This window comes from Podarcis gaigeae (genome assembly GCF_964106915.1).
Source record: "Podarcis gaigeae genome assembly, chromosome: 1".
Lineage (NCBI taxonomy): Eukaryota > Metazoa > Chordata > Lepidosauria > Squamata > Lacertidae > Podarcis > Podarcis gaigeae.
The window spans coordinates 14,457,941-14,479,050 of NC_139678.1; the positions used below are offsets into that span (position 1 = coordinate 14,457,941).

Sequence of the window (21,110 nt, forward strand, 5' to 3'; positions counted from 1 at the left end):
ATTATCAAAAACTGCTTGTGAAAATTCCTCTCAATTTTAAAGATGGTTTGCCATACAGCATGGGGGAGAAAACCTAGAGAAACAACGGCTAAACAACTTGTCAAAGCATTTCCTGTAACAATTTCTAAAATGATTTCTCAATATGTTCTGCCATTATTTAAAAGCAGCCACAACCCATGACCTCTTACAATTAACAAAGGACTTGAGTCTCTCCTATTCACAACCCCTAGTTATTCCTACACGAACTAACTTCCCTTCATAATACAAGCATTTACCATCCACAGAGCCAAATTCCCTTTCGTGGGCACGAGTAAGGATCTCTTTGTACAGAGTTTCGGCTTGCTTAAATTTGCCTTGTTTCAAGTAGCAGGATGCCTGAAAGAGATGACATGAGCACAGTCAGATTTGAAAGAAGTTCAGAAACATGATATCTGAAGGCAACTTGCTTAGCACATTACAAAGGGTTGGATCTAAATGTGTTTTTCTGCCTGCATAACAGTCATTGGAAGCTAACTTAAACCATTGGTCTATCTAGCTCAATATTGTCTATGCTAATTGGGCAGCACTACAGAAGGTCTATGTTACATGTCACACTAGAGCATGGTGTGAAAATAGTGACACTAGATCTAAAGTTGTACTTCATCCAGGCTAGCAGAAGCACAGTAATTGTAAGACACAGTATAATATATCACTGCTGAAAGTCTTCCTCTAGCACATGTGCAAGTCTTAGTGTGGCAGTACTGGCACTAGGAACTATTTTCATTCTGTTTGGTGTTTTGGATCCAAGCCCATGTTTTCAGCAAATGAGAAATACAGTAGCTCATGTCTCATTATTATATACGCCACTGTGCAGACATACCAAATTATTCTTGGTTTTTGCTACATTTGGATCATCCGGCCCCAGTTTTGTTTGGTAGATCTCAAGTGCCCGTTGATAGTAGTATTCCACTTCTTCATATTTACCCTGGTTCTGACATAGTAAGGCCAGATTATTTAACTGTTTGGCAACATCTGGATGGTCTTTTCCCAGTACCTAGAAATAAAGGAACGCTAGGTTACCACTGTATCACCTGCTTTTTAAATATAAACTTTTTTAAAAAAGCCGTCACAGTCATATTTACACTAGCATTGGCTCAGCTAGACTCAAGCCCCTATGTACCGTATTTTTTGATCTATAAGACTCACTTTTTCCTTCCTAAAAAGTAAGGGAAAATGTGTGTGCGTCTTATGGAGCGAATGCAAGCTGCGCAGCTATCCCAGAAGCCAGAACAGCAAGAGGGATTGCTGCTTTCACTGCATAGTGATCCCTTTTGCTGTTCTGACTTCTGAGATTCAGAATATTTTTTTTCCTCCTCCAAAACCTAGGTTTTGTGGTCTGGTGCATCTTATAGAACGAAAAATACGGTATACTCCACCTCTGGAAACATTATATTAAACAAATTTAGCCAGAATTATTTACGTATTTGTCAGAGCTGCCTCTAGGTCCCAGCTCACAGAGGACCAACGCTAGGCTGTCGTAATGTACAAAAGTCTTTATTGAAGTTCAGTTTCCATTTCAAAGCCGCAGCGTGCAGCCCTACGTCTTAAACCCTAGATCGGCGAAGTCCCGTCTGAGTCTCCTCCCCTCTGACACCAGTTTAAGATACTAGCCCTGCTCCACCTTTTCCGCTGCTCTCTCCTCCTCTGGGTCCTCCTGCCCGCTGGGGCATTGCCCTTTCTGGACTCTTCCGACGCTGAGTCGCTTAGCTCCTCCCCCTGCCTCCGGCGGGCTTTAGGACCCGGTTCCCAATCCTCATTCTCTGCTGTCCCGCGCTCCTGTACATTTGAACTTGCCTCTCGCGCCAACCCAGTGACCTTTCTCCTAACTGTTACACTACTTCTGTCATTGCTTCCCTCTTCCGGGATACTGGCCGGATCTGACCTCCCCTCCGTTGTCCAACTCTCCGATGGAGGCGTGGTCAGCTCTGCCTCGTCTTCTCTCCCTGGTGGGGAATGCACTGGCCCCGATACTTGGGACTCTTCCCCCCCCCACTCTGCTCTGGTGGGGAAGCTGGTCCTGATTTCCAACTACTGCTCTGGGAGTCCCTGCTGCCCCCTTGCTCCTGGGGCGTTCCCCTTGGGAACCCCCTACCCCTGGCCACTGGCGCCCCCTTCTGTGAATCTTCCGATTCGCTGGAGAGGCTCATGGAATCCCTCGGACCACTGTCATCTCCTACGCTCTCCTCGGATTCCTCCCCCTCCCTCTCCATTTCCTCCCCCTCCTGTGCCTCTGCTCCTGAGCCCCTGAAAGTATTATACAGGGGTATGGGAAATATTCCACATCACAACTTTCCAGGTATAAATCCTTCAAACCTCCACAAGAAACTTCACAAAGAACTTCCGCCTACACTATGGAAGGATTACTACTTTCCACACTAATTCCTTTCCTTTTCTGTCATTCACCCCACTTCTACATGTGCAGACTTCTGGAAAGTTAGGGTGCTCCCCAATGCCTACTTTTCATCTGTTTTGCATTTCAAATCATATGCACAAGGTAGATTTCCAAAACATATTGCTGTTTTTGAAGACAGAGAAATAGCATTCAAAGCCAATAGTATGTAGTGCAGGAAAAAGTGGCTCAGAACTGTGATGTGTGACAGCTGTCATGACACTTCTGGAATAAAATATCCCATCTGAGATGTTGAGATCTTCCTTGATACCTGATCTCCCTGCCTCGTAACAAATATGGGGTTTCCTGTCTTTTGAGAGCAGGTTCTGACACATCTTTAAAATACAGTGAGTTGATTTCTAAAAACTTAATAGATCATTGCAATAAAATCCTAAATGTGCACAACTGTATGCACAATCTCTATTTTAACCAACACACACAGCCAATATCATGACAAGTCTGAGACTGAAAAAGCAGAAGTCAGCAAAAATAACACAGTTGTTCTGAGCTACCTTCTCTCTGATTTCCAATGCTCTCTTGCATAATGGTTCAGCTTCCTTGTATTTTCCTCTTTTTCCATAAAGCACTGCAAGATTGTTTAAAGTTGCTGCAACCTGCAAAATGAGGACAAAAGCTATGTAGGTCTACTAACATACCTGCTAAAATTATTTGGAGAAAAATTAAGCAGCTCCTAGAGCATTCATTTATTTGTAATTCAGATGTTTAAATACTTGTGAAACTAAGAAACATAAAATGTGTCTTAACTAGCACAGTGATGCCCAACCTTTGGCGGCCTACAAATAGTAGCAAATTGTTGTTGGATGGTACATATTTACTAGGTTGTTAAGTAGAACCAAGTAGTAAGATCCAGCAAGCATGGAATAAGTCATGCTAAAGGACTGGGTCTATGTTTTGAAAGTACTGGCCCAGAGCTAAAACCTTAACTGGGACAAGCATGTGGACAATAGATTAGTTATAACATACTGGCTGGGAAGCACTGGGCTAGGAATATTAGGAAATGCACAATTTTGCTCGATGAAGCAGAATACTATATTCAAAAGATATATATTAGAAAGTGACATAGTTTCATATTATAGAAAGGACATCTGCAATTATCAATGGAGAGTATTTAATAAATGGCTTACACTGAACAAAAGTTTTTACTATTGCTCCAAAAAAGCAATCCAAAAACACACATATATTTCAGAATTTCAGGTAAATTCATCATGTAAATGATTCAGAATCAGACAAGTGTGCAAGAAAGTAATTTAAGTGGACCAATGTTGAAAGAGTTTTGTGCTTAATTATTAAAAGTGCAAGACATTATATTGAGAGTTACCTACCTGAATGAAGTTAACGATAAACCAGGGCTTAAAAACCTTCCTGTTGAGTTAATATTAAAATGAGTTTCAAAGGAAACCAAAAGGACTTGATACTACAAAGAAGGAAGAAACAAAAGAAGGAAGAAACAAAAGAACTATCTAATATACAAACCGCTGGATGATCTTTGCCCAAGGTCTTTTCACGAATAGCCAAAGCATCATTCAGTAAGTTTGCTGCATCTTTGTATTTATTCTGGTCCCTAAATTAGAGAAGTCATGATTAACAACCATATCTCATGAACATATTATCTAAGAATTCAGTCAGGAAAATCAGCAAGAATTGGATTCAGTATCTTAAGTATATGAAACTGCCAGAATCCAGTGCTGATTCTGCTCTTTTCATGTCTCAACCCATGAAGTGCCTATTATTCAACAGAATTACAGCAGAGTGGCTAGGTACTAGAACAGACCACGCTGATAATCTGAGGCTGCCCTCTACATCCCTATAAAGAACAACAACTGCAGGATACTATGGACAGTATACCCAGTTCTCCTCCCAATCTAAGGTCATCAGATGCACCAACCAGCACCAAAACAAAATGCAGATTCAGTTCCTAAGCCGCTAGCAGCAAACTACTGCTAAAGTAAGAATGTCCTCAGCCCAACTCAAAATATATAGGAATATTATTCAACTTGCATGTCTGTCTCCCTAAAAAGGCCATGTCCTCAAACTAAAATACAACATCGTTACTCAAAACACCACCACAAGTACTGTATTTTAGTCTAGCTGTAACATCAAACACATTAGAAAACCGTTTAAATACCAACCTGTATACCAATGCAAGTATATTCAACATAGTGGCAACATCAGGATGATCATGACCTGATGTCTTCTCCAGGTCTTCAAGTGCTTGTTTACAGAGGGGTACAGCAACTTCATATCTGCCTTGAGAAGCATACTGAATGACAAGATTATGAAGGGTCCTTAATCTTGCTGGGATTTCATAGCCACCCTGCTGGGCAGCTGCTGCTGCACTGCTATGTGGTTGTTGAACTAGAAAGAAGAAAGCAGTATATTAAAATTAATATGTAACTGGCATGAATGAATTGAACTTCTTTAAGACTACACACTCAAATGTTTTAACTGTCAAAACTATGATTGAGTTCCATAAGGTTATTATACCTAATCATTCCACTCTTGTGGTTTTTTTTTTAAACACACACATTACTTTGAGCATACTCTGCCACATGTTTTGTAAGAAAGTTCTATTTCTTTTATTCATTACACTTGAAAGTATCTGGCTTCTCAGGAGAATGAGACTGGATGTAGCCAAACTCATGGAAAAGCAGGAAATCAAAAGTTCAGCCACCATAGTAGCTGATGCAAATTCCTGCCCCCCTCATCTAGCAAGCCAATGTAACCTGGGGAAGAGCCCAAATCTAGAACCATGGGGGAGACTTGTTCCTTGCATGCTTAGCTTCAGAACTGGATCCTAGCCTCAGTCAGTATAATTTGAGAGTACAGTATGATTTCCCCAGTTCAGACATGATAAACCATGGCTATCACTAACTAGAAAAAACATCTTCACACTGAAGTACAACTTCTGATTGCCCATCAGAAGTTTCAAGTCTATCATTTTTATTGCTTCTGGCAAGTCAGCTGCCAGGCTTCAATACTGCAGCTACTCTTTTATGCTGTGCACTAATGACTTAAAGAAGCAGCTAAACTTCCACTAGTCCCCACTCACTCTATATAATGTATAAAGTTACATTCACTTACTCCCTTGTCCTTGGTCATCTTCATCATTGGGGAATAAATCATCCAGTGGCTCTTTGGTAGAATCTGTGTCTTTATCCTCCTAGACAAATCCCAAGAAACAACAAGCAGTTAGAACCACTGAATCAATATGGATATGCGCATTATGCATATCCACAAATTGCAAAAGGCACCTTTTGTCTCATTACTGTCTCCCTGGCCTACTTCTCAAACTAATACCGATACTGAAAAGTGTATCATCTACAGTGGTGCCTCGCAAGACGAAATTAATTCGTTCCGCAAGTCTTTTCGTCTTGCGAGTTTTTCGTCTTGCGAAGCACGGTTTCCCATAGGAATGCATTAAAAATCAATTAATGCGTTCCTATGGAAACCGCCTTCAGACCAGGTCCGGGGACAGTCTGTCCCCCGACCTCTTCTGAAGGCCGGCGGGGGGCAAAAGTCTTTGCTTCCCCCCGCCTGCCTTCCCGGGAGAGCGGAGAAACGCAGCGCTGCCTTTCTCCGCTCTCCCGGGAAGGCAGGCAGGGGGGAGCAAAGACCTTTGCCCCCCGCCAGCCTTCAGAAGAGGTCCAGGACCTCTTCCCAAGGCGGGCGGGGGGCAAAAGTCTTTGTCCCCCCTGCCTGCCTTCCCGGGGGCTTTTAAATCGCCCCGGGACTGTCCCGGGGCAATTTAAAAGCCTCCGGACGGCTTTTGAAGACAGGCCAGTCCTGGACCTCTTCTGAAGGCGGGCGGGGGGCAAAAGTCTTTGCTCCCCCCCGCCTGCCTTCAAAAGCCATCCGGGATAGCGGGAAGCGCTTCCCTGCTATCCCGGACTGCTTTTAAAATGCTGGCGGTGGGGAGCAAAGCCTTTCGGCCCCCGCCGGCCTTCCTGGACCTCTTCTGAAGGCCGGAGGGGGGGAAAGGCTTTGCTCCCCACCGCCAGCATTTAAAAGAGGTCCCCGGAGATTTCCCTATGGGCTTTCTTCTTGCGAAGCAAGCCCATAGGGAAATTTGTTTTGCGAAGCGCCTCCAAAACGGAAAACCCTTTCGTCTAGCGGGTTTTTCGTCTTGCGAGGCGTTCGTCTTGCGGGGCACCACTGTACTAAGCATGATATTTAGAAGTGCAAAAACTCTAAGTTTATGACCAGATGATCTTGAGAAAAGGGTAACAAAGGTGATCACAGGGCTGGACAACTCTCCTATGAGGAAAGGTCCCAACATTTATAGGGTAACGTTCCTCAGCAAACAGAAAAAAATTAGGAAGAATAAAATGTGTTTTAATGTGAAGCTACTTACTGAAGGAGATATATCATCATCGTATTTTTTTAACTGATTCATAAATTCTAGGTGCTTCTTTTCTTCTTCCAGCTGAGCCACTGACTGCTCACTCTTTTGTAATTTCTGCTGGGTATTGGCTAGCTCATCTCTTAGCCATTGATTTTCCTGGCATAGCCTGCGAACCTGAGCTCGTAATTTCTGCTTCTCTGATTCCACCGCATTTAAGTGATTTGACAAGGCCATCATTACCTAGAAAGGACCAGAAATTACAAGTATTATTCCTCCTGGCTTACAATATTTGAACATATATGTGGGTTGGCATCAACTTCATTGCTGCTTTACAAATCCAACATTTGAGATTTTAATTGTTAGCATTGTTAAAATACTGTATCAAAGCAAGATAACATTTTGACACCAGACTAAATAGAAATGGCTTTTTACCTGTGCTTCACTGAGTCCAAGTTCCAGCATTTCCAGAGACTTGCGAATCATGTTTGATTTTTCTTCCACCAAATTTGTTTCGTCATCTTTCTTCAAACACTTCAGTGTCTCCAGTAAACTCTGTAAGATGGAATTGTGCTCATTCTTCAAAGCTTCTAGTCCTTGAATCACTTGCTTAGTCTTAGAAATAATTTCATCTTGAGTGAGTTTCTCCAACTTGTCTTCCTTTAGATACACCATTGTGGACATGTTGTCATACATTCTAAGAAAACACAGAAATGGTAACTTTAGTTTAAAGCCAAACAACATATTTTACAATTCTTATTGGTCTTAATTGAAAACTGATGCAGTAGACCAAAGCATGCCCAAAGGGCATAAAACGTTTTGGTATACATACTCTAGATTTTGAATGTAGGTGTCTACAATAACTCCTGTGAAATTTCCTGTTCAAAACAAACATTTTCCACAATACAAAGCAATACGCCAATATTTTGTATCTTGTAACAGCTACAGATTCATGCAATAAAATATTGCCAATATATTTGCAGTGAACATTACTACCACAAAAAGGCTATGCAGTCAACAATATTTTAATTTCTGAAAGGTTTGGGTAAGCTTTGCCGGCCAGCAAGATACATATATTTTAGTAGATGAGCCTCAGGGTCCCTTCCAAATCTACAATTATACGATTTATGATTTATGAGTTATGTAGCAGCCCATCAATAAATATTCACTGGGCAGCGTACAATAAAACAGTATTAAAAATACAGGATATATAACTTAAATATTAAGACAGTACAAAAATTTCCTTACAATAGGGACAGCATAATTTACAATCCATATTTTAAACAATATTAAAATATTATCCCTGGGCCATATTATTAATAATAAAAAAATAAATTAACAATATTCAACTAAGTCATCACACTAGTGGAAGCCAGTGCAATAGCCACAACATGCCCGCCCCAAATCTGCTCTGAAGAGTGAGCAGAATCCCCAGAACAGCAAGGGCAAGGAAGGAGAGACTGTGCTGTCAAGCAAGCAGAAACGCTTGAGCTGATGGACTGATCTCCCCAGCATTACACTGAATACGGCCCCATGGTCTCAAAGCTTTTGAATTCTGATATCCTTCCTACACACACACGGACAAGAAAGCACTTAACACCTGTCTGTTTCAGTATTGATTTGTGTGAAATATCCATTTATTAATCCTGTTTTGCAGGCATACATTGTCACCCAACCCAAAGGGATGGGAAATTTTAAAAATGACAAGAATATTGAAATGGCTGAGTAAGGGAAACTAATGAAAGACAGGTAAAAGGGATTTTTCCTGTTATTTTATAGCAAACCAGTGCATTCAGCTCTAAAAGCTGCTGACCAAAGCACTTCCAAATGACTTCCATGGGTCAAAAGCAGTTTACTGCTCTCCCACTAACCTGTAGAGCCTGCTTGGGCACAACTCATTTAACCAGTTCTTCCATAGATTTACAATTTCAGAGAGGTATTCAAATTTCCATTGAAGACATGTTTAGGAGGGAGGAAACCCAGTAAGTATATGGTTATCAGGAGAAACAATAATAATCATGGACCATAAGGGATTATCTCAGAACAGTAAAGAAGAGCCAGAACCTTTAGGCTCCTCCTCTCTCAGGACAGAGGCAGATGAAACTATAGTCTCCTGCCCACATGCAAGATGAATCACATTAAAACAATTGAAGTAAACATTAAAGCAGCAGCTATCGTGTGGCTTCCAATGTTGTCCAATTCCCTGATGGAAGAAAGGGGAGAGGAGCAGTTTCTAGCAATTCCCCCTGCTCCCCTTCCATAAATCTCATTTGGAGGACTGAAGGGACCCTGTGCAACAGCATTTTTTTCTGCATCAGCTAGAGCAGGCTTCCTCAACCTTGGCCCTCCAGATGTTTTTGGCCTACAACTCCCATGATCCCTAGCTAGCACGACCAGTGGTCAGGGATGATGGGAATTGCAGTCTCAAACCACCTGGAGGGCTGAGGTTGAGGAAGCCTCAGCTAGAGCAAATATGGGGAACTTGTGGCTATCTATACACAGTGTTCAAAACTCCCATTGTTTCAGGCGTATTTTGCAACAGGGAATTTCATTAGCGTGAGCAGTTTCTGAGCTCTGGGCACAGTACTGTGCCTAAGATTTCAGATTAAAACTGCAGAGTGGAAGGAATGGAGGAACTTTTTCTGTCTCCCCACTTCCAGCTACTCTCTGAAGACTGGAGAAGAGAACCTTTTAAAAATATTAGGGGGGGGTCAGCAGGGAAAGGACTAGACCATGTGAAAAATGAACATAATACTTTAGCTGCAGTTCATTCATTTTCAGCTTTGTATTCTTGTTATAAAAAGCGCGCTACACATTCTATTCTTGTGCCCATAACCTAGGTTTAAGGTGCCATTTAGCTGTCATATCTCAGTTTCTAACACTATATGTTGGTGAACAACGGCTTCTATAATCCATTACTATTGACCATTGCAGCTTGAGTGATGGGGGTTGGAAGTCTAATGACATCTGGAGGACCACTGACTCCTCACCCATGAGTTAGAATGGGCACGACTGAGCTGTCCTTTCTCTGAATCTGAAAGCAATACCAAAATACTTAGTCACCTCCACAAATCTGAAAGCAAAAAGAAGAGTTGAGAGACTTGTCACACTTCCCTAATTTGCCAGGAACTGTTTCCTGAAAAAACAAAATTTCACACCGCACAGTCAGACACACATGACTCACTGGGAGGTGGGGTTGGGGTGAGAGACTGCAACTGAATTTTGAAAAAGGCACAGCAAAAACACAACAGCAATTTCCAACATATTCAACACAGAATATATTCTAATTGTAAAGGACCACTCATTAGCAATTAACCAATTTTCTTTTCCCATTATGATACTAAACTGCAACTTGAATCACGAGTGCTATAGACAAGCACATTCACCATCCATAGCTACTACATATCATGGCTTGGATCCAGATATGTCTTGCAAAAGCAAAAAGGGACTTCCACAAGGCAGGCTTATATTCTCCCAGTTTCCCTTCCCCACTGCAGCCTGTGCTCAGTTAAAACCTATTCCAGAAGGTCCGTCAGGAATAGCTGTAATAAGGGTAACTACCGTACTAGTTGCCAATTCTCTGTTAAAGCAAATACCTCTGTACCACTCACAGAACTCCTTCCCTAGGGAGGCTAACCATGCACCCATTCTTCTCTTTTGGCACTGTAAGAAGATCTGCTTTTCTGAAGCCTTTCATGCTTCATGCTTTAACCTATTTTAAATGCTCCTCTGTTCCTGGTTTGCTGTGTACTATTGATTTCATTGTTCTATGCATTTTATTGTGAATTGCCAAGGAGCAAATTGGTTGTATACAAATATGCAAAATATATCAGAAAATAAATCTAAACAACAGCCTTTGGGCCATAACATGTTTCCAAACACTGGGTGGAGCTTCTTATTCCTAAATCTGAGCATGTGCATACCTGTGACAGAGCTAGAAAAAGGTATGCAAAGTATTGTACTGTATCTTATTTCTCTTGTTCTTCAATGGTTCTACTTGGAGCACACCTTTACTTGAAGTAGGAAAATAATGTTATGAATTTGGGGGGATGTTGCAGACTACCCATAATCCTAAATTTAGTAAAGGGGTAGAATTTATCTGATTTTGGAGTATGAAGGGAAGATACCAGTGAAAAATAAAGGCTGAGCTAGGTCTCCTTGTTCAGGAACTCACTGATACCAATGCCATTAAGATCACAAGAAGAAACAACCACCAGGCATTAAAAACCAATTGACCATGCATATGTTGTCCTTCCCCCAGTTGTGTGTTAGTTAGCAGAAGACAATATCAGAGTTGAGCTATTGGAGAGTTACAGCGCCTGCTGTGGCAGTAGAGACCGAAACGAAAAATACAGGATCAGTTGCAGCGGAGGCAGATGAAAGCGTTTGATTGTGCTGATGCAAGTGTACCATGGTGTTTCTTCTTCCAGCGGTCATTCCTCCTCAGGTCACTTCTGTGGATACACAATTTGTCTGTCTGTCTGTCTCCAGGCACTGTGGTCGTCTGCAAGGGATTCCCACACCACAGGATTAACGTTGCCAGCCTTCGTGTCAAGTTTGCAGACATTCAGGCCCCGTGCCTGAAGCAAGCTTTCCACAGAGCATGTCCTTGGGGATTCTGCCATCTTTTATTCTGTGGACATTACCAACCTAGCGTAGATGTTGCTGAGACAGGAGTGCAAACATGGTGAGAATGTGGGCTTGGGAGAGCACGTCTTTGTTTGAGATGCTGTCCTGCCATGTGAATCCCCAAATCTTCCTGACATGTGTAGAAGACTAAGGTTATCACAAGGACTGATGCTGGCAATTGTCCCTTTAATGCCCCTGCATAAGGCCTAACATGCATGGACTTAGCTGTTTGCTATTTGTAACCTGTCCCTTCCAGAGTTAATATGAATCTTCGTCAGCAGCACAGCGTTTATTCAGTAGAAATTAGCAAATGTCATCTGGCTTGTAAAGTATGATAAACAATGCACTAACTGGAAGAATCAAAGGCTGGTTGTCTGTAACATATAAGCTGAGTTTCTCACACAACTGCTTTTAGTTTGAAGAACGTAGCTGCTTGGGATCTAGAGCAGTATTCCCTTTTCCTCCCAGGAATGCATAAAGAAGGTAAAGCCCAGTGACGTATAACTCATATGTGTGTTATGAACACATGAATTAGCCTTGTCAGCGTAGTGAAACAATATATAATAGGGAGCCAGACAACTGGGAAAACCACAACTCAGCTGCTGAAACTAAGATGAGGAACTTAAGAGACAGATCCAGAACTAACAGAGGTGCTTCACCCTGGCTGTAAGATGCCATGCAGGCTATTGCTTGGTAGCCTTACGCTTAACTGTTTGTAGTCTTATGCCTTATTTAGTTTTGTGAGGCTTTAGTTAGCTTATTGTATAATTTATACAATTATTATGCTTTTCGCAGGCTATCACAAACCTTGTGATTTTACTTGCTGTACATGAATAAAATTGACAACAAGCACACTTTTGGGTGAGGACTGTCTCCAAATCCACAAAGAACCTGAGTCTCCTCTATTTCATCAGCTATATGAGAATGGTACCGAGGCATCATGATCTGTGTACTTGAAGATTCCAAGAGATAGGAATCCTGATCCCCTTCAAATCCCTCTGTTGTGCACTTTGATTTTCAGTTTTCTACCTGTGGACTGGACAACAGTGTCTTGCTTTGTGTAGCTTGGGTCCAATTCCATAAATAAAGCTGTCTACAGTATCTTCTTTTGAATGACTTGCATGGCAGCACAGATCTTCCATATGTTCCTATAATTTCACACAACTACAAACTTCTGCAGCCTTGCTTCATTAACTAGCTTCAGTTTCCATGGTTTAAGCTTATGTTACCTCATTCCAAATTCAATCACTTTAAAGAAGAAAACATGGCTTGTACATTCTTATTTCCATCCTGAACCTTGAAGGCTGAATCTTCCCTTGCTTAAAAAGGCATCCAGTGAAGCAAAGAAATCCAGATAGGGATTTGCATAGTGATCATAAATGAGCTAGCTATCACACATCTATGTAGTACTTCAAACTGCTCTTTGATTGCTTTCAGAATTTCCTAGAAGAATGAGTAACATATCCATGTCACAGGTGCATGTAATAATGTAATTTAGTGAAGTACATGACAAGGTAATAAATTAAGTCAGTTATATATCTTCATGTTGTTCCAGGTCTTGTTTCTGGTCAGTCACTGCCAGTTCAGACTCCATTAGCATACACATGGAAAGAAGGAACATTTCATCAACTCATTTGCAATCTATGATAGATAGCTGTTGACTGTGGATTCTACTTTTAAGTGAAAACTGTCAGTTTAAAACATAGTTGCATCTATGCGACCAAATCAGAGGTACTAATATCAGGGGATATGATACCTGCAACTCTTTTTTGTAGTGATACAGGAGTTGTCACCTTAAATACACAGTATTTTCTTATTTTTCTTCTGACTGTTGTAAAAGATTACACCTTGTAATTGGCTGGTTTGAAATGTAATAGATTCTCACAGCAATGAAGTTGTCATAAGCTTTATTTCCCTTGTGGAACATATTCAGCAGGAAATCAACTGTAGTGGATGGTGCAGCTTTCTTGTAGCCATTGTCTCTTGAGACAGATGGATGCCAACAACCATGCCGAACAATGAGAGTTTGATGTATGCTTCAAAGGGATACAAACTTTCTTCCATCTTTCTTTGATCTTTATCATGAAGATAAACTATACACGATCCTTCCTCATGTTAGTTGCAGTTCAGCAGTAGTATCTTCCTCTTTGTGGCACCCCAGCTCTTCAAAATTTGGTTTTACTCAAAATGCTTGAACTTAGTTAATGACTTTATGTCCAGCTTCGTCCAACAGATATGGGTTGGTAAATGCTAACATTTCTGTTAGATTATCTGTTCCAATCTCATGTCAACAGCAGATCTTGGGATTTTTTCCCCCTTTCCAACATATGCACAGAGCTGCTTCCCAGGGTGAGGCTCCTACATTTTCAGCATGTTGTCTTGCAGTCAACACAGGCCATCTTGCATAGGTTGGCTGACTGAAGAAAAAGAACAAGCTGAACATCTGACCAAGGCAATGTACAAGTAGGCCATGTCTGTCAATGTGTTTGCTACAGGAAAATGTGTGAAAGAGGTAAATGAGTCAAATGCTGGTAAACTAGTATGATGCCATTTCACTATGCTCACCTGACTTAAGTTTTCCTTGATAATCCCACATATGCACTGATGAAATTTCAGCTATTTCCTTCTGAAGGCATGCCTTAAACAGCCAAACTCCTCAGGTTATTTCAGAAGGACAAATGTTACACAGACTCATCTCTCAGCACTGGTAATTCCTACAGCACATATGCTAGCAACATTATAAACGTTGCATCATACAATGTTGATTATTTTCCCCAACTGTTCTCATTGTGCACAGGATTAAACTGTATCAGCATATTTATTTAAGTACAGTTTGTGTAGCTATTTAACACCACTATGGCCCAAATCCATCAGAACACACAGTCATCAAAAGATGCATCCAGCCAATTCAATGGGGTCCAAATGAACATGTCCACAGATGGGAATGCACATCTTTATCAACAGGGTACATGCAATCCTGCTTCTACATGCATCTCTCCTTTGCTGGAACAAGGTGTAAATGGCTGGTGCCATAAATGAAAAATACTTAACAGGTGCCATACATCTGTATCCCAATGAAGCCAGTGAGATGTCTATTGGGCGATATCCAATAGTCACACACAGAGATCAACAAAAATCAACTTGCAGCTAGTTTCAGTTGGACTTAGTGGAGATCACCCATTGTCAGCACAAATAACACTTTCAAGATTAAGAATTCCCATGTTCAGAGCTATTCCCCTTCAAGCAACACTCCCCCTGCCCCCGGCCTTAAACAAATAATTCATCTTGAGTCAGTTATCAACATATCAACATGATATTTATTTTCTTGTTCAGCATAAAAAGTAGACATTTTTAGGTCAATGCCACTGAATGCAATACTATAAAACCATAAGTATATAGAAATACTGACACTACCCTTGAAATACAGATTTTTTTAAAGCTGCAAGTGTACAGTTTTCCTTACTCAAATCAAAACTATCGAATGTTCTTACTTTGATAATATTATTCTTATAGAATACTGAGAATTCAGCAAGGGCAGATAATCACCGAGTGCCTACAGCAAGGTCATGAGCCACATGGATGGCAATTTGGAACACATATGAAGACTGATGGAAAAATAGTTTTATAGCCCTAAAGATTAGTGAGGTAAGACAAAAATTCATGAGAATTGTTCAGATTCTCATAAAAACATTAAAACTGGCAGAGATGGACACTCCAAAGCAGATTGGAGGGCACAGGGGGCTGCAGAGGAAGAGAAGAGGGAGAGGGATTTTTATCACACAACTTTGGGTGAACCATATGAATCTACAATTTCAAAACCTCTTACACACTTACTTCAGCTCAGAGATCATGACTTGCTGAAATCAGTTTCCTATCAGTCAAACCGAGAAACTATGATTTCAATCTTGGTTTATTAATCAGCATATGATAATTTCCTATGCTAGTTAATAGTCAGTAATCTAACCTCCTCATTTCAATGTAACAGGAAACTATGGTTTAAATAAGCCATAATCTCTAGTCTAAAGTGAAGTCAGTATGTGAAGGAAGACTTCTTGCCATGTTGAGCTTATGCAATTTTATATTGGTAAAAAATTATATTGGTAAAAAATATGTTTGAAAAAATATATACAGACATGACAAATTAGTCAGTTCTCAGCAATACAAACACAAAGGTTAGTTTTACGCAAAATATTTCAGTAATTTCAGGTACCAAACCTATTGATACCCCAATTATTTTGGAAACCAGATGCTTTGTTGAGTTACTCAACAAATGTTAAGTGTATTGGAAAATAAAGTGAATGGAGGAAAAAAGCTGGCAAGTGTTTATTTTGTGCTGAGAATGGAAGTAATGAAGTACAAAAGTACAAAAATTACTTCTTTGCATTTATGTATATAGCATACTGAGTGTTAAAAGTATTTCAAATATGCTGTCAATAATCTTTACAATAGCCTTGTGAGCAGTGGTTTCCCCCCCTAGAAAAATAGGTGCCGGTACTTGCTATTAAAGGGTGGTGCTATGGGATAAACCACAGAGCCTAGGACTTGCCAATCAGAAGGTCGGCGGTTCGAACCCCGCGACACGGTGAGCTCCCGTTGCTCAGTCCCTGCTCCTGTCAACGTAGCAGTGCGAAAGCACCTCAAAGTGCAAGTAGATAAATAGGAACCGCTCCAGCAGTACGGTAAACGGCGTTTCCATGTGCTGCTCTGCTTCGCCAGAAGCAGCTTAGTTGTGCTGGCCACATGACCTGGAAGCTGTACGCTGGCTCCCTTGGCCAATAAAGCAAGATGAGCGCCGCAACCCCAGAGTCGGCCACGACTGGACCTAATGGTCAGGGGTCCCTTTACCGTTACCTTTTACTCGCCATTAAGTTGTTACAGTAAGTGCCACACTTTTTAGCAACAACAAAAAAGAGGTGCTGGTATTCCGTACCCTTGCGTACCCCCTGAAAAATAAGTGCTGCTTGTGAGATAGGTCAGTATTATCCTAGTGAGGGATGAATAATTGCTAACAGCAAGTTTATGGACAGAAACCAGAAAAGGTAACAGCTCACAGTCCTTGCCGCTGCAATAGCTTCAAATTTTATCCATTACAATTTTATCTTTGATTTGAAAAAGCCTAGAATCCCTTATCTGTGGTGACAAGAGTTTATTTTCTAGAGATAACAGGAAAATTGCACTTAATACAACTACAGAGTAATAAAAAAACAAAACGGGGGGGGGGGGGAATTTCCAAATACTTTCCTGCCTAATAAGTCATCTTAAAAAACCCATTCATCCCCCCCTCCAGGAATACCAATATATTTTGCATGTGCATCAGCAATAAGACATAGAAAATGCAGTATGGTAATAAGGACAAAATACCTCAGGGGATTTTGCTTCCTATGCTATTTTACATGCAAGCTTATGAGCAGTACATCCTGCAAATAATAAATTAAATTGGAGGGCCTCCATTTCTTGAAGATTCCAAAAACTGAAGCTTAAACATTTGAAGCTTAGTTCCTATTATAAAGAAAATGACATATTTGAGCACCATAGTTCTTGCAGACAGCTTTTGTTTGATGTTGCCTCGTGCACTTGTTATTCTGAATGTTAAAAAGCCTAAAATGTATAGAAGCCATGTTGTCACACTAGATAGAGTTATACTGAAAATTCAGAGTAAAAACATATTCTAAGCTAACTGCGCCTCAGAGGCAGATCAGAAAGGTGGAGACTGAAGAGAAGCTGCACTAATCCTCATGTCCAAAGGGAATTTAGCCTGCAGTAAAAAGCCAGAGACTGCATTAGAGGGTACAATGAAACATCCCAAGGGCACCCAACTGAGCAAAAGAAACCAAGAGATACAGCACAAAGGAAGAGAGGCAGGTGAGCATTTTGCCAAAGCCTGATGGAAAACTCAGACACAAAGCTAACAGCAACTGATCCCTCCTTTAAAATAAAATCATATTACACTGATTTTTTATATTATAACCCACTTCATCTTCCTTTGATGTTCAGATATTGTTCTGTGTTCTTATTTAATATTCAGAGGCTTCGTCTGAGGTTGCAAGTACTATTACTCTTATGCCAGTGACCTAGATTTCTCTTTTAACCTTTCCATTCTAAATCACTTCTGTTTTTTACTCTGCCTTAGTAAGAAGGCAAGCATGGACACTGTTAAGCAGCAGTGGACAGAAGGCAGAATGGAATTTACTGGTAGATCTTTGGCAAGGATTTCTGACTTCTAATTGTTTAACAACAGCAACAACAAATTGACTCTAAATTATACTGCTGAAATAAAGAAAGCATTGGATGACTAGGATTCTTCTGTGTCAGGACTGAGAATTCTGTTCAGTTCTAGTACTCAAGAGCAAATTCCTGGGATCAGATTTCTTTAAATGTACCGGTATTTCTTTTACACCAGGCTCCAGTAGGTGGGTCTCTGGGTTCTAATAAAAACACAATAGCTTCCTCAAGCCTGAATTCTGCCCCCACTTGCAATAAATTAATATTTCACAATTACTTCGGGTAATCCTTTACTTTATTTTACAATAGGACATGCATTTTTAAACAGTACATAATTTTAACAATATCAAGGATGGATCAATTTTATTTTCATGATCACAAAAATATAGATAAACATCTGGAACATTATATAAAAATGTTATTCAGTCTTGGACTTTTTAAAAATAAAAACAATAGATTTTGGCTCCTAAGCATTTCTGAATGAGCTGTGTTATTACCACACAATTCTCAGCTTCCTAAAATATACAGTCATCTCAGAACAGTTTCCTGTTAAGCAATATGCTTGCTATAACTCAGTTGTGCTGCCTCATAGCACATTATAGCTCTGCCTAATGGATCTGTTTTAACTTCACTGTTGATGAATGCTGAATTTATTATTCCAGATGCATTTAAGTCCTATGACTAATGTCTTCCACCATGATGCAAACTAGTTTTCAAAATTCTTAGAAAAAGAACTTCTGTGAGATATTTAAAATCAAAAGTAAAATCAAAATATGTTCATGTCATTTTAAAACAAATGGCTCTTTAGGAAAGATGAGAATACAATTCTGACATGTACGCAATAAGTAGATGGTTCAACTGTTTTCTATACAACTTAGCTCAGAAATGCATACTTATTCTATACACAGCACAATCCTATTCATGTCCACTCATAAGTATGAACCACTTAATTCAACAGGGTTTAATACCAGTTATGTGAGTATTATAGGATTGTATCATTCATTTGTTTATATTTCATTCTACAGTCATACTGTTATGCTTGAATTGCAAGCTCTATAAGATATTTTCTCCCATCAAGATACAAAAATGAAAACTACTTCCTAGATTTTTTAAAGTTTCCCAAGATCCTATACAAGTCATTTGGTAGATTTCCTGTTATTAATGAATAAGGGTTGGTCCTGTTTGTCCAAAGGGCGTCTTACACTTCAGTAGTTTACATGTAATTTTAGGTAGGAAAAATGAGGGCTAATTAGGCTATAATTCAGTGGGGCTTACTACTGAATAGTAATGGTTAGGACTGTGGGTTACTAATTGAAACCTGGTTTCAGTCATCCTGCTTCCATGCGTAAGTATTGCTTCAAAACAGTTTCAGAGTCCAAAATCTTGTTATCAATTGAAAAGAAAGCCAGGAGACAGCAAGATGATGAGTCTGCCTTAACAGACTCAAAAGCATGGCCCACCCCCTCTCCCTTCCTTATTTCAATCAAAAACAAAAACCCAGAAGGATTGAGCCACCCTGCATCTAAAAATGAAACTGAGGTAACACATATCCTCATCCCAAGATGCTACTGTCTAGCCCCTGAAACCACGATATGAATGTGAAAAGGAGAGAGGGAGGGAGAAAGGTAGGAAAGGGGGTTGTCGCCTCTGTAAAGGAAGCACATCCCCTAATGCAGGCCTATCCCTTCCTCTCCTGCATCCTTTCCCCAGCTGCAGGTGGGGGAGAAAGGGAAGAGAGCGAGAGAGATTCGTGTTGGCTACTCGGCTCTTTGCAAATGATCCACGCCTGAACATCCGCGGAATCCCAATGGGACTGGCTGTTGCCCCAAGGGACCAACCCGGGACTAACAGGAGCCTGGCTCTACCTTTTGTTCTGGATGAGTAGTCGGGGACGGAAAAATGGGTTGGGGGGGGGGCGCAAGAGAGAAAGAGCCTCCAAGGAATGAAGACACACATACGCACACTTCCTTCACACCAAGGGCTTAATAAATAAACAACTCTGGCTGCTACCAACCTCCTATTACTCCTTCCTCCACCAGTGCATGTCCCTTTCCTCCATCTTCTAGATCTGCATACAGTTACAATTCTATCAATGCTCCAATTTTTTGTTGTTGATGATTGGGGAGAGGGGCATGGTTTTTTGCTGTTCTTATATTTACCTGTAAGCCGCCTTGAGCCCCGTCAGGGGAAAATTAATATATAACAATGTCAATAATAACCATATTTTGGAAGTATAGTGGTTAAGTACTTAATTCGTTCTGGAGGTCTGTTCTTAACCTGAAGCACCACTTTAGCTAATGGGGCCTCCTGCTGCTGCCGTGCCACCGGAGCACGATTTCTGTCTCATCCTGAAGCAAAGTTCTTAACCCAAGGTACTATTTCTGGGTTAGCAGAGTCCGTAACCTGAAGCGTATGTAACCCGAGGTACCACTGTACTCCATTCAGCCCACCCACCCAGCGTTACACCCCCTCCTGCAAGCCGCCCAGAGTGAGGCTGGGGAAACCCAGCCACGATGGGGTATAAATAAAATAATTATAATCATCATCATCATAATCATCATCCTCACTAGCTGCCACAACCCACCCACGCAGGATCTGGCTCTTCCTCCGCAGAGGCTGCCTATCTGCCTTAGGTGCTCGGGATCAGCATCACCTCACGCCTCCCCCGCCCCCCCCATTAGATCTAGCATCGCTCCCCACTATACACGGGACACGCATACACACACACCTTCCCATAAGTGGCGCCCTTTCCCGGCATCTCTGAGGGGCGGCGGGAGGGGGCGTAGGGAGGGGCGGCAGGCCGCTGGCTCCGGGGAGGGGGGGCTCTGAGGAGGCAGGCGGAGAGGGAACCAGGATGCCAGAAAAACGGCCACTCACCCCAGCTATGACCTCTCCGCCCAGGCCGGAGTAGCCGGCTGTCAGTCCCGGGGAGGAGGAGGAGGCTGGTCTCCGCACAGCCGCCGACGCCACCGCGGCTGTTGCAGTTACAGCCGCCGCTGAAACAGACAGAGGTAAGTCCTTCCCGGCTTCCCAAGGCTGACTGAGCGGCCTCAGCTCCGCCCCTCTCCTCACCGAAAATGGCGACCCTCCCTCCCGGCCCACAATCCTCCGCGCGGCGGCAGCAATGATGTCAGTGCTGTCAGAGGGAAGGGGAGAGGGAGAGAGGCTCGCGCGCGCGAGGCAGACCTTTCGTACAAGGCGCATGCGCCGAGCTGGGTTGGAGTGGAGACGGGGCTGGCTTGCCTCTCCGGCCGCGCGCTGTTCGACCCGTTGTTTTGGCAGGACGGCGCGGCCCTCCCCCTTCGCCTCATGGGCGCCATGGAACGTTCTAGCGCCCAGCTTTATTGACGGTTGGGTTAGGTGGACTGCGGAGCCCGCCTGATTAGGCAGCTGGAAAGACTGAAAAGTGAGGGAAATACAGTATAATGAAAAAAGCACACACACACATAATCAATATTTTTTTTTTAAAAA

General features: G+C 41.7%; 1 protein-coding gene across 11 annotated transcripts in view; it reads right to left on the reverse strand.

The window, feature by feature from the left end:
- Positions 1–20,734, reverse strand: part of KLC1 (kinesin light chain 1) — a 47,276-nt gene extending 26,542 nt beyond the window's left edge. For 4 of the 11 annotated variants that reach the window (XM_083733841.1, XM_083733847.1, XM_083733840.1 and 1 more), the window contains exons 1-9: positions 20,517–20,718; positions 7,224–7,485; positions 6,801–7,031; positions 5,531–5,609; positions 4,579–4,804; positions 3,923–4,010; positions 2,941–3,042; positions 860–1,033; positions 276–375 (exon numbers count right to left, since the gene is read on the reverse strand). In XM_083733841.1, the coding sequence (XP_083589967.1) occupies positions 276–375; positions 860–1,033; positions 2,941–3,042; positions 3,923–4,010; positions 4,579–4,804; positions 5,531–5,609; positions 6,801–7,031; positions 7,224–7,484 (1,261 nt within the window). In that variant the 5' untranslated portion in view covers position 7,485; positions 20,517–20,718. Of the gene's footprint in view, positions 1–275; positions 376–859; positions 1,034–2,940; positions 3,043–3,922; positions 4,011–4,578; positions 4,805–5,530; positions 5,610–6,800; positions 7,032–7,223; positions 7,486–19,653; positions 19,790–20,367 lie in introns of those variants that run through there. The other 7 variants (XM_083733845.1, XM_083733844.1, XM_083733839.1 and 4 more) reach the window with 6 other exon arrangements.
- Positions 20,735–21,110: the final 376 nt, after the last annotated feature.